The sequence below is a fragment of the Neophocaena asiaeorientalis genome, unplaced genomic scaffold (assembly GCF_003031525.2).
Source record: "Neophocaena asiaeorientalis asiaeorientalis breed wild unplaced genomic scaffold, Neophocaena_asiaeorientalis_V1.1 scaffold14, whole genome shotgun sequence".
Taxonomy (NCBI): domain Eukaryota; kingdom Metazoa; phylum Chordata; class Mammalia; order Artiodactyla; family Phocoenidae; genus Neophocaena; species Neophocaena asiaeorientalis.
Window position 1 is genome coordinate 1,511,286 of NW_020175192.1, and position 19,905 is coordinate 1,531,190.

A 19,905-nucleotide genomic window follows, 5' to 3' on the forward strand; every position below is an offset into this window, starting at 1 on the left:
GGCCAATCTTCATTGCGGTGCACGGGACTCTATCGTGGCCTCTCTTGTTGCGGAGCACAGGCTCCAGACGCGCAGGCTCAGTAGTTGTGGCTCACGGACCCAGGTGCTCCGCGGCATGTGGGATCCTCCCAGACCAGGGCTCGAACCCGTGTCCCCTGCATTAGCAGGCAGATTCTCAACCACTGCGCCACCAGGGAAGCCCTTGTCTTCATTTTAAACAAAATTTTCTGTGGGGCTACTACGTATAATTAAGGGAGACATGGTTTGCAAACCAGACACAGCAGCGGACCTAGATAGCTGCTAGGAAGTTGGTAGTGAGTTTCAGCCACCACAGATTTCTTCCCATCTCATCAGATCATCCTATCCTCATGGCTTTAAATCACTATCTTAGATTTAGTAATGGGTTAACAGTTTCAAAATGAAAATAGATGCTTTCCCCTCCACTCATAAACATGTACAGTTAATACTGTGTGCCCAGTTAATGTCCACTGAAGGGAAGGACAATTAGAATATAAATTATTTTTTGTCTGCTCTTTTTTATTGAATGATCATGTAATAAAATCAGGAGATTTTATGTAAACTATTACCTTAGGAACATTTGTTAAGACAAGTATAGGTTTAATAGTGTTAGCACTTCTATCTGCCTGGATATTTGTTCAAAATTAGGCCTCTTCTTTTTCCGATAATCGATTCTACTCACTAGGAATGGATCTGCCTTGACAGCCTTCGGTTACTTTCCGATTTCTATGTTCACTTATATACAGCATACAAACCTATCTCACAGAATATTATTGGAAAATGTTAGAAAGCAGAAAAATACTGAAGAGAGACGTTAATTGCTGAAATAGAATTGTTAGGAAACATCCATAGACCACAACTACTAAAACTCACATACTTGCCATAATTAGCTTCCGGTCTCTTATTTCTCAAATAAACTAATGTCCCTTTCTCTATCATTTTAAGTGCAGTGTGAAGAATTCAAGCATACTTCAAGATAACATTAAATATAAGTTTTAAAGTTTTTATATTTATAAATACATGGGAATTGGATTGATAAAAGGCTGTTTAAAAACAAAATTATGAGTACGTATTTTCCAAGAACATAATCAGTGATTTAAAAGAGATGGATGTCATCATATTTGTGCTGTCCTTCATTTTATAAAAAGGGAGATAAACATTGATACTTCTGTGATTTAGGGGGATGGGGAGGGGCAGAAATTAGCTGTTTCGGTAGCAAATTATTTTATGTTTTTTAGGCTTCTGAGAAAGAAACAGTATTTATTGCACAACTTTAGAACAATAAAATTATCTTGCTTAAATTGGACACTAAAATATTTTCAAATTTTTCCATAAAATAAACATATACCAATTATTATTTAAATATGCTTTATACAAAGTAAAAAACTGGATGACAGATACATTGAGAATGGCCTCCCTCATATAAAAACTTCATGATACAAAATATTCGAATCATTATAGTTACAAAGAATTAACTCTGAAATTGCTTTCTAAATGTAGTGAAACTGGGTTGCACATCTACTAAAATAAGCTGCCATTTTGACAGTTGGGACTATAGGAAAAGAGATTATCATTATTGAACGGAAAAACCCTTTTAACATATAAAAAGGGAAAAATTTTAAAACATGCTAAAGTAATTTTCAAAGAATCTGAGATCCCATCTTATTTTGTTCTGTTCAGTCCTTCCTACCCTGTAAGGGTAGGACTCCTACTCACTGTTAAGGGGTACAATCCTGCATCAGTTCGACAGCCATTTCTAGGCCAAGAGTCACTTTGTAATATAAGGATAAAAAGTCAAAACATGCTCCCATAGTTTAATGAACAGACAACAAGAAGCATGTTGTTATTCTGCCCCTAGCAAAAAGCAAGATGCCAAGCACCTTCCTCTCCCTTTAGGATCACAGGTTCTTATCCCAGTAGCTGTAAACTAACTAGGTTTACACTATCTGTGGGTTGTGGATGCTTTTTCAGATAAACCTCATGTGTTCCAACTGGGGAAAAGTGTAACACTTCTGGAGTCTGAGATCTGGACCACTGGAGATTAAATGCAGGGAGCTAGGATAAATTCAAAAATTTAGAATTTTATTTCAAGTAAATTCTTATATCAGAATAAAGATTTTCAAGTTTTCAACACGGTGTTATCTTTAAAAGATGAATGCTTGTCGGAGCACAAGAGACGCTACAAAATATTTCATATCATTAGATATGAATAAATAAAACTGCAGTTGAAAAGGAAGTGTGAGTAAAATAGCTCAAAAATAAAATGTACCTTTTCTTCAACCTAAATCCTCCTTCCCCTCACAATCGCTTACTGCTGGTTTGTTTGCACAGCACCGGTTTTCATGCCTTGCTGAAGACTGCTGATATATATGGGCTGATGTTTCTGACTGGAAACATTTAGCTCAAGTTTGTACAACTGAGCTTTTATCATACAGACAAAGCAGTAAGACCGCAACAAAATAACAGTGGACAGTATTATCCTTATTATAATGAATCATCTCGTTAGCCAATTTTACCAGGCTGGGCCATCAAACAGAAATAATTCAATGCTGATCAATTTTAGAAAATGGAGCCTTTGTTTTGGTACTTCTTTTTCTTGGTTATTATTAAATAATCAGACAAATACTAAAAAAGGTATGATCGGGTTTCTGCAAGTTTTTTAAAGATACGTACAGCTGTATTATTTACTCTCTTTTTAAGATGCAGTAAGCATATTTGCTGGATTTTTTTTTCCCCTTTACAAACTTCTTAAATACACACTGCAGAATATAAATTTCATGCTTTTGTAGTCTTTAGTTATTAACTCTGTATTTTCTCACCCTGGTTAGAGGGAAAACAGAAAATAAGCTTTTTGTTCACAAGAACTCAGACAGGGGGTGATGGCTCAACCCCAACCTTAGCGCACTAACTCTGTGCTGACTCCACAGTGTGCCCAGCGTCATCGCCAGAGAAAGAGAAATGTAAAAATCCTGTCCAAAGCTGAGCAAAGGAAATGGGGTCCTCACTGGGACAGCAAAGTTCTATTCCTGACTTTTAAGAAAACATCACAGAATGTTTAGAAATAAAGTTTCTGCTATGGAACGAAAGCAATATACTAAAATTTAAACATACTGTAAAGGTGAGTGAAACTTACGAACATAAGCACCAAAATAATGGCATGCTGAAGAAAAATAAGACGGAAAACTTCCTTCTAAAAGCTTGGCACTTTCCTCTCCCATTTAGAGAAACATATCTGAGCAGGGGGGTGGGTAGGAGACCAGGACTGGGACAGTAAATAGAGAACTAAAATTAAAACCTCTCCTCTCATGGGATATAATCCATTTAACAAACAGCTCATGGACTCTGATTTTCATCTATCTTATTTTGCAGCTATATTTCCCAATAATTTTAATTTTACCAAGGTGAGTGTTCATGCCCTGTTTTAAAACTGTTGGATCCTTACTCTGATTTATGAAATAAAGGGACGGGGAAGGGTGGAGGTGGGGGAGGGTTACCCATCTTAAATCATTTTTAATCTTTCATTGTCAAAACTTTCTATGTTGATTAGGTCTGCTTGCCCTCCTGAAACCCCACGATGCATTCCACTCGCTGGTTCTCTCCATTACTACTAAGTCTTCCTGCTTTTCTTCTTACCAGGCAGAAGCACTCACACTGAGCTCAGACTTCTGTACTTAATGTAAAAAATTAGCACAATGCATGGAGTCATTTCTGTGTATATTCTAATACCTTTCTTCAAGTACAGTTTCTGAGGACAAATGAAAACACCTAAAATAGTCTTTAGGTCAATTTCTTATAAAAAAAAGAAGGAAATAAGGATTTAAAATCAAACACTGGAATATAGTTTCTGAAAATTCTTGATTATGTTTAGCTTGATTTAAAGTTACTCATTTGTATTTAATACACAAAACTAAATGAAACCTGAACTTCTAAATAGCAAGTATATGAAATAAAATCTTCTTAATAGGTGACCTATCCAAAACCGAAAACAAATAATCGACCTAGTTTCAGTAAATTTTTGCTTTACTGGGCTATGGGCTATGGTGCAAGAAAAAGGCTGGAGGGGAACTGAAATATAATTTGGGGCCAATATGGAAAGTTAGGCAGAGACATTTCATGTTCAAATGAATGACATTTTGCATTTATATAGCACCTTATATAGTCAAAGTGCTTTACAATCATTATTACTTGACAGCCATTCATCAATGTAAAAAAACATAGTTTATAATCTGTCAACAAATGTAAGCACTTTGGGGCAACCAAATACCCAAGAGAATCTACTCAGTAGCAAACCCTTAGACTAGTACATAGAATTAAGAAAAAATATGACAGCCACCTGTCATAACATCAGACACAAAAAGTCACTTATTGATCCTAACGACTGATACTAAGATGTTAAGTATTAGGAATTATTGAGAAATAGCAGGTTTTATGTTAAGGAATAAGTAAGACAAATGAGGTGCAAGTCAACAAGGAAATTACCCCAAAGGTAAGGCCACCTATGACTCATAAGTATATAAAAAATACATCTTTTATATACTTTTATATGTGGAGGGCAGTTGCAACGAAATGTCAGCCCATTGCTAGAATCTGATCCTCAGTTACTGTGATATTCCAAAAAAAGAAAAATGAACAAACTTCCTGATTTTTTTTCTTCTGTAACTTCTCCCCAAATAACCTAACCAGTGCATTCACTTCTGCCAGCAAATAAGATAGTAGGAAATAATGAAATTCTATTTATGTTTTAAAAATAGTTTCCAAATCTTTGGACAAATTTAATTTCCTATAAAACAATGTGAAAACTCAGTTTTTCCCTCTAAATAGTTCTATCAGGTGCCTTAGGTAAGATCTGATTAGCACCTCTGCCAATGTATTTATGTCTTTGCAAAAAGTGCACTTGCCAACCATTTTACATAGTAAGTATGCAAGTTATTTGAAGTGCATTTGGAAAACAATTGAAAACACAGATTAATACATCATAAAAAGATTAATTCCCTTTAAACAAAGACATTCTTAGAAAGCATGGTAACACAGAGGCACAATAAAGAATATAAATTGTATATCAATTATTGGCAGAAAATCTAATTCATTACAAAGCCTACACCATTGGGGAAAGGACATTTTCATACAAAGAAAAGTACTACACTAATATACAACACTTTTAATTGGGCATTAAAAAAATTTTTGGCACATTAAAAGGAACCAAAAGGACTACAAAATAAAGGACCAAGAAACTAAAACATTATAGATACAGAAGAGAGAAAGTCCTCAAATAAGAAACAACTAAATACATGAAATACAGACAAAATATAAGCTGGCTGAATTTCCTGAAATGTTATATGTAACAGAAGTATGCTTTGAATGCGGGGTGTTTTTTATTCTAATGGCAGGACTTGTCTACCTTGCTGTGGCTGGCTGGACGTGGCCCGGGTAAGACCTTCTCGTGCTGGTGGCTTGTCTCTGCCTCGCCAGGAATGACTGCCCCGAACCTGTACTAGCAAGTCTGTCTTCTGCCGCCTTTTTATGCAGAGTCATTCCCTACGTAACACGGAAAAAAAGTAATCAGTGAAAAGATAATGGAACACACTCTCACAAAAGAAAATTTCATCGCGCAGAATTTGTTACCTGACGACATAAGGCACAATTAGGAACATTAACTCTGCTCGTGATAGATTAAAATCTTAGAGACATTTAAGTTCCAACAATTAGGTACAAATCTTTTGTTAAAATTAAGGCTTAATTTTCTGAATTTACAATAACCCAAACAATAGATTATAATAGAGATGGATCTTTGGAATGCATCATCCATACTCAATCATACATACGTCCCTTTCGAATCAAATGCATAAAGTGATTTTCCAAGAAAAAAAGGGCAATTGATTGGTAGCAGTTGATTCACGTGGGGATATGGAAATCAGAGGGTTTAGTTAGAATAGAAAACCACAAAAGCACTTGTTCTTTCTTAGGGTGGAAAGTCACACCAGGTATAATACATACCACCACGCTGCTTTTCTTCACAGGCACACTTGTTAAGGGAAGTTCCTGACGGCTGGCCCACACAGCGGGCCCAAGGAGCGCAGGGGTCCTTCCCGAGGACTGGAGAAGGAGGCCTACCCGCTTAGAAGGGGGACGAGCCCACCTGCCGGGCCCAGGGCACCTGAACGGGAGGGAGAACCTGCGGCGCTCTCTAAACGCGGAGGAGTAAACAGTGAGGACCCCGAGTAGATCCGGAAAAAAGGGTTTCGGTTCTCATTTAATAAGCTAGCGAAGAACCCTGGCCAGAGAAGCAGGAAGAACTGGGAGCGGCAGCTTTGTCTCACCGGTGATTGGAAGCGAGATGACGGGAGGAAGCGGACGCCGGCAACAGGGAAGGAGGAGAAACAGAGCCGGGAGAGAGGCGGGGCAGGCGCCAGAGGCGCTGGGCAAACCCGCGCAGAAGGCAGAAGGCAAGACAAACCTCCCAACTCCCGTCACCTCCAGGGAAACTGGGGTCATGGCTCTGCGTTTCAAACAGACCCCAATGCACAACATTCTCCACTCTCCCCATGAGAAAACCCAGGATGTGCTTTTTACTCAGTTTGGAATTAAAGCATTTAAGGATCTGAATAAAATGGACAAATATCTATTGGTAATATCTGTTAATTTGGCTACATAAATTAACAATTATATTTTATTTCAAATATACCTTTTTAACTTTCACATTCTAAACAACTTATTCAAATTCTAGACTCCCCTTCAAGATCTCAGTATCCATCATGCGGCCATTCCCTGAGATACTTAATACCTTTTCCCAGCACTCACCATCCTCACTTCCAGTTCGGTTGTCTGGGATGCAGAACTTTCTGAATGTATGTATGAAGCTGTTACCGGTTACCCTATCTGAACATAACTTGTGTGATCCTACTGGGAGTTATTCCTTCACTCTCCGCAGAGCTGAAAACTAAGATTCTTCTTTAATACCATGTCACAGAATAAATCAGTTTTGTTCCATACGAAACACAATATGTGAAGTCATAAAAATCAATCAGGTATATGAAATCACTAATACGGACTGAGGGGCAGAGCTCCCAGATTGCTAACATTAACCTTGAAGGAGGACGAAGAGAAAACAATGTGGGTGAAGTCAGGACTAGTTCCCAGAGACCTTCCTTAAACACAGGTTTTTCTTATTTTTTACATTTTAATTTTCAATTAATCTATATTTGTTAACAGTAATGGTAATGTAAACCCAGTATGATTTCCTTTTTTGTTTTTTAAAATTGTGATAAAAATCTTAAATATGTAGTACCAGGGCAAATATAAATGTGGACATGTCATAAAACTGTATGAAATTTTGACAAAGTTCAAATCACATTATTAGGAGACCTGGGACATGAACCCTTCAGACACAGTATCAATTATAACGGTAAAATGGTACAATTTACAATTGTAATTGTAAAACGGTACTGTGCCAGTAACACAACTACAGGGTCAGAGGGGTATGATGAAAGGAATCTGGTCCAACTTCCTATCTCAGGCAGCTAACGCTTAGAAAAGGCGGAGTGGTCTTATTGGGAAGAAGAACAAAGCAGAAAAAGAAGAAAAGGTCTAAGAAAAAAAATATTGAAAAAGTACAGCATTCTTCAAAATCCATAGCTCTCCATATCCAGAAAAGTCTTACTGAAGCCCAAAATGCTGATAAGCATTTATTTTCCCCTGCAATACGTTTAAGATTTTTTGTTGTAAAATTCAATTTCAAAACCTTCAGCTGTTCAGGGTCTAAGACTGTGAACATTTACCAAAACCTGAGAGACAGTTAAACTATTTTCATTACAAGTACCGCTCCTGCAAAGGCACTGAAATAGTACCACAAAACAAAAGCTACTGTATCTGTGTTTAGATATTATTAAAGTCCCTACCACCCGAGAATAAAATGGTCCTGAGAGACAGAAATCTTTCTATCCTCTAGGACAGGGATAATGATGTATCCACAATGTTCTAGTCCCGTTTACGGTGGTTCCTGTATCTGTTGTTTGGCCCTAAGATCAGCATTAGGGTTTTGTTAGTGTGTGTTAGGACAGTAATTACTTTCAGATTCATTTGGTAGAATTAATTCTACAGTAAAGGGAATATAATAAATGATACATATTCACTGAATTTTGTAATATGTTTTGACGTGTTATTTTCTTACCATATTGTACCAGGCACTAACAATATATTTCTCCTCCATCTCTCTTTGACTCTTTGTTTTCTCATATTCTTTCTAAAAAGCAAGCACATGTAAGCATGTTAAGATGAAAAACAATTCAACATAAATAAAATACTCACAATAAACTATCTAAGTTCACGGGCACAATTCTATAGTCAGCTCTCTATATCCATGGGTTCCACATCCATGGATTCAACCAACCCCAGATCGAAAATGGTTAAAAAAAAAAAAAAAACAACCAAACAAACAAAACAACCAGGAAGTTCCAAAAACCAAAACTTGGATTTGCCATGCATAGGCAACTGTTTTTTTTTTAAAGTATGGATATCTTTTTTTTTTTAATTAATTAATTAATTATTTTTGGTTGCGTTGGGTTTTCGTTGCTATGCGTGGGCTTTCTCTAGTTGCGGTGAGCCGGGGCTACTCTTCATTGCGGAGCGTTGGCTTCTCATTGCGGTGGCTCCTCTTGTTGTGCAGCACGGGCTCTAGGCGTGCGGGCTCTAGAGCGCAGGTTCAGTAGTTGTGGTGCACAGGCTTAGTTGCTCTGCAACATGTGGGAATCTTCCCGGACCAGGGCTCGAACCCATGTCCCCTGAATTGGCAGGCGGATTCTTAACCACTGCGCCACCAGGGAAGTCCCCATAGGCAACTATTTACATAGCATTTACATTGCATTAGGTATTATAAGTAATCTAGAGATGGTTTAAAGCACATGGATGATGGGCTTAGATTTTATGCAAATAACCACATTCACTACTTTCTACGAGGGACTTGCGCATCCATGGATTTTGGTAACTGTGACTCGTGGATGTTGAGGGACCACTGTGCATAGCAAGGCTTCTAGAATCGAAAATTAAAAAATCAAATGTCTTATCATATTACAGTAAACTACCTCCAATGAATGGAATTGCCGATCCCGTTCGTGGAGCTGATTTTTAAGAGCTTGTATTTCTGGTGCTGCTCCTTGATTTTGTTTAGGATCTAAAGTACGGATAACCTGCAAAAAGTAATAAAAGAAAAACTTTAAAAGTCTCAAACCCAAGGAGTGTAATATCTAAGGAAGCAGTCATTAAAAAAAAAGATAAACCTTATGAGACTCAAAAGTTATCTTACATGGACACTTTAAAATCTGAATGTATAAAATGATATCCAGTTGTTACAATTTTTAATTATATAAAAATTTAAAATTATGTGAAAGAGTCAGTGATAAGAAGTAATTCTGGCTTGAAATTAATCACCCTACAGCAGACACTACTGACAGCAAGCTTCCCTTTTCCGTTCCTCTGACTTGGTTCAGGGGCCTCTGCCTCTGACCAGATGTGTGAGGATGGAGCGGGTCCCAGTGGTCCACAAGGCTGCCTCTGTGGTCCTTCTCCTTTGCCAGACGCTGGGTTTACACACAGCCTGGTGACACAATTCTAGCTGGCCCACCAGAGGGCTTCTGGGAAGGGTCTTTGCTTTTTGGCTCAGCAGTTTTACTATCAAAAATGATCAACCCCACAGAAAACTTGAAAGAGTAGAACAATAAAAACCCATTTCCTTTAACCCGGATTGACCAACTGCAGCACTGCCACCTTTCTCTCATGTCACGTGACCCTCAAGCACTTCAACACGCATCTCCTTAGACTAAGGACATCCTCCCACAACATCTGTAAGAAAGTGAACCTCTCTATAAGTCATCACGATTCAGCCCAAATCCACATTTCCACAGGTGTCCCCAATCCAGGATCGCTGCATTTGGCAGGGAGGTCCCTTTGGGCTCCTTTACAGGAGAACAGCTTCTGGTGTTCCATGATGATCCAGTGCCTATTTCTGCTTTCATAATGTGGATTCTCATCCCAAAGTCTGGATTTATCTGATGCCTTCCTGAAGGTGTTACTTAACTTGCTCCAGTAACCTCCTTTTTCCTGGGAACTGGAGCTAGGCCAGAAGCCCTGAGCACTGCCGACAGCAAGGCTCATCTGGAGACAGAGGCGGGCCCTCCCGCCGGGCACAGCCGATTTTGATAATTAGGCAAGGTGGGGCTGCCACTCATTTCCTACATAGAAAGGTGATTCCCTCTTGGTAACGAGTAAGTAACCTGGGGCTGGGGCGACCTGTTTTGATCACGGCCTCTTGCTCTTTTTGTCGAAAGACTCCTCGTGTCCTTCTGTGTGAGGGGTCACCGTTCAGGTACTGTATTTTGAAACATCAGCGAAACACAATGAGAAAGTGCAGTGAGAGGCCCACAGACTCACACTTACACTTTTGGCTTTCTCTAAGTATTTTTTATATCTTTCTTCCATTTGCTTCATTTCCTCTTCTTTCTTCCGTAAAGCTTCTTGTAATTCTTCAATTTTTAAGGCTATCGGTGAGACAGTAAAAAATTAAAAAATTTTTAGACCTAACAACTTGAAAATATTTCAACTGACAAAATAGTAAACAGCTTCGAGAGACTGTTTTGTCTATACTTATATATAATTTTATTTTTTTAAATTCACAATTTTTTTAAACAAAAAGCTCTTCTTAGAAATAAACAAAAACTACACTACGGAAGTGCACAGATTAAAAAGTATTCATGGATGGCTGAAGGGATAAACAAAATGTGGTCTATTTACACAAACAGTTGATTATTCAGCCTCCATTCTGATACACGCTACAATATGGAGACATTATACTAAGTGAAAAGGAAAGCCATTATGTGAAGTGAAAGAAGCCGGACACAAAAGGACAAATATTGTATGATTCCACTTACATGAACTACCTAGAAGAGTCAAGTGCATAGGGACAGAAAGCAGAACAGAGGCTACCAGGGGCTGGGAAGAGGGGAGGAGGGGAGTGGTTAACAGGTAGAGAGCTTCAGTTTGGGAAGATGAAAACGTTCGGGAGATGGACAGTGGCTGTACAACAGTGTGAATGTACTTAACATGTCACTGAACTATATACAATGGACTGGCCAAAAAATTCGTTAGGGATTTTCATCCCAACTCACAGAAAAACCCGAACGAACTTTTTGGCCAACCCAATACTTAAAAATGGTTAAAATGGTCATTTTTATATTATGTGTATTTCACCACAATACTAAAAAAGTAAAAGTCTGTGTCCTGCTCCCACATCCACAGAGAAGAATTAATAAAGTCAAGCTACAAACGGGTGTAAATATCAACCAAAGGAAAAGTCAGGCTGACTTAATGACACTGTGAAAAAAATTTCATAAAATATGCATTAGCGTCCATAGTTAAGGAAAAACTCACAACTAAATTAGAAATTTAAGAAATACTGTAAAGATGATTATGTGTGTGTGTGTGTGTGTATACTCTTTCTGTGAACAGGGCAAATTCCTTAATTGCTAGAAAATATAATAGGGCCTATTTCTAAAAAAAACAAATTTTATTTAAACTCATCACTAGCGCTAACCGACTGAAAACTATGCTAATTGGGAAAACTCACAGCTGTTGTTAAATCTCGGCTCAAGGTCCTCGATGATGGCTCTCTTCTTCTGCAGCTCATTATTGGCCTCATGCAGCTTCTCTCTGTAACAAAAGATGTTAACACTCTTACCTACTACTGTTTTGCATTTTTTCACTTGAAATGAAAGATATAAATTCTTTCTTTATGGGATACACTAGCATAGCACACAAGTGCTATGAAACAAAGATGAAAAGACTAATCCAACATAAACATATTTTCTAAATGACTAAAAAATAGAGACAAAGTTTGAAATAGTAGTCATTCTTTTATATAAACCTGCACAAGAGGTTAGAAATAACTTAGTGATCTTTATTGTTTCTAGGAATAAGGATATTGTAAAAATTAAATTTAAAACTTTGCTGAGGTTTTATAATGTAAAACTCTTGTTGCAAAAAAATTGAAGCTCCTAAAATAAGAATAGAAAGAACAGTACCCGCCAATAAAAAAGAATAAATTAATGGTACATGCGCCCATGAGGAGAAATATCATAGAATAATGTTGAATAAAGTCAGACACAAAAGGATAATACTATATGATTTTTTTTATATGAAGTTCAGAAAGTGGCAAAACTAACAAAGGGTGATAAGAGATCAGCAGTGGCTAGTCTGGGGATGTAATCAATTAATTAAAAGAGAGAATAAAGAATCCTGGGGTGTTGCTGGAAACATGCTATATATTGATCTGGGCTACCTGCCTATGTAGGAAAACATTCATCAAGCTGTAGACCTAGGAACTCAGGATTTGTATACTTTATTGTAAGGTATATTCCAATATAAAAGTAAAAGGATGAATGAACAGAAGTTTTTTCCTAGTATTTACATAATGTGTAATTCTCTATACTATTTAGTGCAGCACTCTGTAATATGAGAGAGAAAAAAGGCTGCAAAAATTGAAAGATACAGAAAAACACGAAGAAAAAAATAGAGTACGTTGTTATGTCTCTTTCTGGTCTTTTCTATGCATAATACTTTAATAAATCTTTGTTGAGGGTATACACACACACACACACGCGCGCAGACATATGTTATACAAAATAAATATATACAGTTTAAATAAGAAAAACAAAGCCCAGTGAAGAAAAAGGTTAAGAAATAAAAATTATCCCAGAACCTTAAAAATCCCATGTGTTCCTATCTCTTTCCCAGTGGTAACCAAAATCAAGAATTTTAACCATTCTCATGATTTTTGTGATGGGCCTCTCTGTATATTCCTGAACACTACATTGCTTAATTTTGCCCTATTTTTACTTTACACATTAATCATACTGTATGTACTGTTCTGTGACCTCCATTTTTTACCTAACACTCTGTTCTTGAGATTCATTTATGTTCATGTGTTAGCCCTGGTTTATACCTTTTTATTGCTGTACAGTGTTCTATTGTTTGAATGTATCTCAATCTATTTATCATTCTACAGTTGGTGATATTTGTATTGTTTCTGCTTTTCTGTGATTAAAAACAATGTTCTTTCTTGTTAAATACACAACTTGTGAGGAGAGAAGTGTGTCCAGACATTACCCAGTGTTCTTGAGCTCCTATGTTGTTTCTACTTCTGGCCATGAAGGGATAGATAACTGTTACTGGACTTGCTCTCCTGCTAGTAACAAGTAGGAAGCTGGGCAAACTATGTAAAACAACTGTTTCAGAAAGTGGACAGTAGGCAGTACAAGATTCTGATTCTCAGAGAAAGAAAACAAGAGTGGGAACCCCAGTGGGAACCGCTATGATCTCTCTGGCTTTCTGTCTGCAGTCAGGAGGAGATCACAGGAAGGGTGTGCCCATCCCCCTGAGCTGAGGACAAAGAGATAAGAACATGGGGAGGCAGATGCAGCTAGAATTTTTGGAGCACAGAGTAAGAGATGAAAGAGCTATGTAAGAAAAGCTCACCATAAATTGGCATATGGGTGCGCTTAAGTGTTTGGATTAATACTAACTTGCACGTTTCTAGGAATGGACACCATGAGGTGTGTCAAGGGACAACTACAGAAGAATGAAAAATTACTGGGGCGCTGAGAGGGAAAAATCCCGAAAGTCCACACATTAGAGTTCCAACTAGTCAGAGTTGTGCTCTCACTGAAACCGAGACATTTGGTAAGGACCTCGAAGTACAGAGCTTTTCAACTGGGGACAATTTTGCCCTCTTGGGGCTGTCTAGAGATAATTTTGATTGTCACAACTTAGGAGGGTGTTACTGGCTTCTAGTGGGGAGAGGAAAGAGACACTGCTGAATATCCTACAATGCACACAACCACCGCCTACGACAACAACAAAAAGTCATCGGAGGGAAATGAATAATAACTAAATAAACCACCTTATAGTCACTTTTTAAAAACAAATGTTTGAAACTGACCAAAATAAACCCCAAAACCCCAATGTTCTTCCACACTTTCTTCTAAATGTCTCCTGGTAAACATGGACCACAGCATCTCTAGGAATCTAGGGTATACACAGAAAGGTAGAATCAATGGGTCACAGAATATATGCATGTTGCAGTTTACTGAATAAACTGATGTATATCCCTACCAGCAGTGGATGAGAGTTACCAGCACTCAACATCTCTGGCAATACTTGGTATGTCTGATTCTTAAATTTTACCAATTTGTTGTGTGTAAAATTGTCTTGTTGTGGTGTTAAATCTGCACGGTCATTCATCTTTTGAGATGTCTGTGGGCTCTGTGGCAGGCTGAACTGTGTCTCTGAAAAAGATATGGTGAGGTCCTAAATCCCAGAACCTGTGAATGTGACACTATCTGGAAATAGGGTCTTTGCAGATGTACTTAGTTAAGATGAGGTCATACTGGATCAGGGTGGGCCCTAATCCAATTACTGGTGTCCTTATAAGAAGGCCATGTGAAGATGGAGAGAGAGGTTGCATCTATACACCAAGGAACACCAAGGGTTGCTGGCAGCCACCAGAAGCTAGTAGAGGGGTACATGGAACAGATTCTCCATTAGAACTTCTAGAAAGAACCAATCCTGCTGATACCCTGATTTCAGACTTCTAGCCTCAAGAACTGTTAGAGAATAAATTTCTGTTGTTTTTAGCCTTGCAGTTTGCGGTAATTTTTTATGGCAACCACAGGAAACTAATACAGGCCTCATCTTCACTAATAAATTCTTTTTGATGAAGATTTTTACCATGTAAATGAACACAGAATAATGGTCAGACAGTAGTTTTATGAAACCACAGGTATTCTATTTTCTGCAATTAAGGGATGGGAAATGAAAAAAGGACAGAATTCAACACTAAATTCTCACTGCAGGTAACCTCACAGTGGATGGAAGGTGACAGGTGCTGTTCTAGTATTTTAAGAACCTGCCCAGTGATAGACTTGCCCTAGGAGCGTCTCACTTTCCCATATAAGAAAGGAAAGAAAGAAAGAAAGGAAGGAAGGAGGAAAGAGAAAGAAAGAAATTAGGATAGCACACAGCAAACTGCCGGACTACAGAATTCTTCCCAGTGGCCACTATGGTACCCAGGATGTCTGTTTACCACAGTCTAACCCTGTAACGCTCCACCAGGCTGGCAATCCATGGGCACCCACACTCAATGTCTGCAAGGACAGAGTTTTGCCAGAAAGTGATAGGAAGGGTTACAGCAGTTACTGGGTGCAAGAAAAATTACAAAACACTCCTAACATTGTCAACCTCAGATATGGAAGAAGGTTTCTTCTTCATGAGAAAACAACTGTAATATTTAAAATTTTAATCTTTTAGATCAAAAAGTCATGTTCAGGTATGTTTGCAATTCAAGGAAATGTTTGAAAACCTGCTACTGATAAGCTTAATAATACTTTAAAACATTTACATAAAAAGGAAGCTTCAGCTGGCCAGACGCTAGAGCTGGAAAATTCAGCCCGCGGCCCGTTCCTGCATAGAAAGCTTGGTTGGGACAGTCACAGCTCTGGTTTACATACTGCCTGTGGCCACTCTCGAACCTCAGAGCTAAGTGGTTGTGACACAGACCACTGTCTGCAAAGCCGAAAGCAACTATTCTCTGTTCCTTATAGAAAACACTTCTGACTGCTGATCCAGAGGGTCCCACACTCCTAACTGGGATCATTAAATACTATCGTGAAGATAAAACCCTGGAATCTCACTTGAGAAAACAGTTCTAACATAGTAATTGTTTTGATTTGAGGACCTGGGGTGATGATGACCCTTTAGATACTATTAATGTCCCTTATAATCTTCTATACCTTCAGGGCCACCCATGCCACTGCCTAGATACTCTGTAACCCCAACACAAAACACTGATGTTTCACTGGACAATGTAACAGTGAGCCTCAATAGCTTTTATACTTACAGATGTTCTTCAAGCTTCTTTTTTAGAAGAACTGACTGAAAATGGAAAATAAAAAAATAGTTTATTACTTAACATTTTAACTAATAAACTAATTAAAAAATTAAGAATACAGTAGTAAATAACTGAGTGAGCCCTCAGTAAGTTCTCTGGTCAATGAACTGAAAATACACAATGTACCCGAGTTTACTTCTCTTTGATAAGGGAGACAGCAGCCTATAAGTGATAAAAACGATCAGTATAAAATACCCATAAACTGTATGTCTGAATTCTCTATTTATAGTCAGGGAAATGAATTAAAAAGCCACTTACGTACAGACCTAATATTCCTGGATGCAATAGGCAAGTAGAACTCTAATATTAATAGACTGTCCCTAAGACACTTTTTATCTGCTATATTTTCCTTGCACCATGGGATCAACTTCTGTAAACACTTACTGAATTAATCAGAAGTTTCTGATATGCACAGGTTGCAAATAGTTTATGTGACAGGATAGGAACGTTAAAGATGGGATATGCACAGCATTTAATATGCTGGAGAATGCAGCTTTGACTGGGTATTTAAAAAAAGAGTCTCCTGAGAAACAGGAGATCAGAACTGACCTAAAATAAACAAAGAATAACAGCATTCCATACAGGACCACCAGGTTTCATAATTAAACTCAACGCTTGTAGGGTACACATTACTAATGAATTCTGTGCAACAGTTCACGTTGAGATAAACAGTTACATAATTAATTCAGCCAAACTCAAATAATACGGACTTAGGAAACAAACTGTCCAATCAGTCAAGAGCAGCACGGAGGGGAACATACCCGTCACACCGGGCTCTTCCATTTTCAGTCCCCTGACTTGATAGTGATTACTGTCATCGCTTATTCGAGCCCATTCTGACACAGCTCTGGAATATTCAAATGCACTTTTTTGCTGAGTATGTCAACTACAGCTAGGTTAGTGGACCACAATGTCCTCTACCACTGCTTCCCCCAAACATAGAGAAAGATGATAACCCTGTTGACTTTTTATTTTTTAATAAATTTATTTATTTTATTTATTTATTTTTGGCTGCATTGGGTCTTCGTTGCTGCACGCAGGCTTCTCATCGCGGTGGTTTCTCTTGTTGCAGAGCACGGGCTCTAGGTGTGTGGGCTTCAGTAGTTGTGGCTCGCGGGCTCTAGAGCGCAGGCTCAGTAGCTCCGCGGCCTGTGGGATCTTCCCGGACCAGGGCTTGAACCCGTGTCCCCTGCATTGGCAGGTGGACTCTCAACCACTGTGCCACCAGGGAAGTCTCAACCCTGTTGAATTTTGATTACTGCTCGTTCCTTCTCCAGTACAGAGGGTAAAATGAAAATACTTTAAAAACACCTTAGCTTTAATTGTGCACTTCTGTCTTGATTAGGCTCTAAGCAAAATTAATTTTAAAATCTCAGATAATATATAATAAAATGATTATGTAATGAGCAGTTAATATGCCAGGCACTCACTCAAATTTATCACGTGCACTGTCTCATGTCAACCTCACAACGTGAGTGACACCAGTCCCATCTCATGGTTGAGGGAGGTGAGGCTGGGGAGACATTCAGGGGCTTTCCAGAGGCAGATCCCAAATTAAAACCCAGGCCTGCCAGACCCCGGAGTCTATGCACAGTCTTCACCTCCAGTGAAGCCTCTCCAGTAGAAGACTGTTACTCATAAAATGTGGCATCAGGAGGCCAGACTGTGACAGCAAGCTAGTTTCAAAATACTTTATAAAAACAAACTAGTTATAACAATGGGGGTAGGAGCGGGATGGGAAAAAAAAGGAGCAGAGTTCCTTTTAGCCTGACCAGTTAGGTTTTTGATACCCTTTAAGTATCTTAATTGTAAAGGGCATAAACCTATAAGTAATATTGGTATATTCCTTTTGCATAAAACTCCTGTTAATTTAAAATTTCAACCACATCAACTATGATGGCAGATAATGTATAAATCAAAACATTCTTCAATATATAGAAATGAATAGGAAGCCATACTTACAATAGCCTTGAGCAGAAACCATGCCAAGAGACAGAGAGGACATATTAGTATGAAGCAAACACAGCAGCCAATAGAAGGAACGATTTAGTAATTCATGAACAGAAGTAAAAGACACGCATTTTTTTTCAAAAATGTACATTTTTCTTTCTTCTATGGTCTCCTCATCCTGTCTTGTTCTCTGGAGTTTTATACACTGTGGCTAGCTCAAATTATCCATATGCCTGGATATAACAATGCTTTTCTGCTTCCATGCTAAAAATAAATGACATAAAAATAATAATAAAAATGTGCAAACCACGCTACTGTGACTTAAGGTCACATGAAAGGACTGTGCTTTTGGTAACAGAAATGGGCAGAAACTACGTTGTTCTTTAGAGAGGATCAATTCCATTTGGCAGGCTGCTCTGTGCATTACATATTCCTGAGAAGCAATACTGCAGGTTGGGTGAAAAGAGAGGAGACAACAACATTGAACACCTGCCGTGGGAAGAACCACACGTCGTGGATCACACTTTTCTCCACATTATGCTGAGCCCGCCTTCAGAATGAGGCAAGTTTCTATCTGAATCTTTACAGAGAACACAGCTCTGAGAGAATTTTCAAGAATTTAGAGCAACAAATCTCAGCATCTGAGCAGTCAAATAAATTGACTAATTTATGCAAATAGCACTTTTAGGCCTGGGAACTCATTTCTGAAATATGGCCTCTTAAAGCAATGACACACAGCATATTTAATTAGATTTGACAGCCACAGTGATATCTAATCAGGTTATGTAAAAAAATGTTTTACAGAATAAATACCTTTCTTTATGTTTAAATATAAGTAAGAACAGCAAGTATAATGGTTATTAGAGTCTAACACTAAGGTTGAGTGGATACTGATGTTTCGCCATTTTTACTTCCTAGGATCTGCGCACCCTTCCCCTCTCTACCATAACAAATCAACAGAAAGTCTCCTCAAAGTTTTTAAGACCAAAACGAAGTCTACATTTACCTCAGTTTAAGGGACCTAGTGATTTCACTGAACTAAGAAATGTTACCCGCTTTGGTTCACTGCTAAGACCCTCTTAGTTTTACTAGTATTTTCATACACGAATGGTGGTTTTGCTTGTGATTTAGCATTCTGGATAAAGGCATGCTTGAAAGTAAACCATGGTATTTGAAACTAGTTCCATTTTAATAAGGGGATGATGTGGTTTAAACGTTGGTGAGAATTTTAGGAACTGGGAATCAATGTGGGGATCTAAGAAGAACCACCACCACATCAGAGGATAAATTACAGCCCATCATCTCAGAGAGCACGCTGCCAACATAAGCCTGATGGGTGCATAAGAAACTCATAAAATTAGGTCACCAGTGAGCTTTTTATACCTCACACTCTCAGGTTTTAAGTAATATGCTGTTTTGTTTTTACACCCTCTTACGTTACTAAGGCTGGACGGAACTAGATGTGTCTACAGTTTTGACGCTGAGTGCCCCAAATGACTCTAACCATGAAAACAACAAAATAGGTTTATACTCAAAAGCCAGAGTCACTCTGGCAAAAGGAAAAAAGTTATCAACTGACTGAAGCAAAGATTAAACTTCAGTTGTTATCCCCTCTTCACACTGGTTTTGAGCCCTTTTACAGGAGCAGCTCTAGTGTATACAGCTCATTAAATGTAAGGGATTTGCAAAACATGACTGATTTACGCCTGCATCAGAGCCTGACTACTATGAGCTGCCCCAGCTCACTGTGTGGGGCGGTGAGCATGGCGAGGTGGGGAGGACCCTGTTCCCGCCTCGGCACACTTACTCTTTTCTAGGTGAGTGCCCGCCAAGCAGGCAGGGCTAGGGCAGAGGGGCAGAGTGCTAAGGGAATATTAAAATAGGGCAGTGAGCTTATATTTGAGACAGAGAGAGAGAGAGAGAGAGAGAGAGAGAGAGAGAGAGAG

General features: G+C 38.5%; 1 protein-coding gene across 6 annotated transcripts in view; it reads right to left on the reverse strand.

Annotated features, from left to right (window-relative positions):
• The window catches only part of HOOK3 (hook microtubule tethering protein 3), a 113,453-nt gene that overhangs the window by 24,163 nt on the left and 69,385 nt on the right, over positions 1 to 19,905 (reverse strand). For 4 of the 6 annotated variants that reach the window (XR_003005905.1, XM_024764961.1, XM_024764963.1 and 1 more), the window contains exons 16-22: positions 17,972 to 17,977; positions 15,959 to 15,993; positions 11,633 to 11,715; positions 10,447 to 10,547; positions 9,096 to 9,200; positions 8,186 to 8,257; positions 5,417 to 5,553 (exon numbers count right to left, since the gene is read on the reverse strand). Coding sequence is in view for 5 of the 6 variants with exons in the window: in XM_024764961.1 (XP_024620729.1) it covers positions 5,417 to 5,553; positions 8,186 to 8,257; positions 9,096 to 9,200; positions 10,447 to 10,547; positions 11,633 to 11,715; positions 15,959 to 15,993; positions 17,972 to 17,977 (539 nt within the window). In the remaining variant the exon portion in view is untranslated. Of the gene's footprint in view, positions 1 to 211; positions 5,554 to 8,185; positions 8,258 to 9,095; positions 9,201 to 10,446; positions 10,548 to 11,632; positions 11,716 to 15,958; positions 15,994 to 17,971; positions 17,978 to 19,905 lie in introns of those variants that run through there. The other 2 variants (XM_024764962.1, XM_024764965.1) reach the window with 2 other exon arrangements.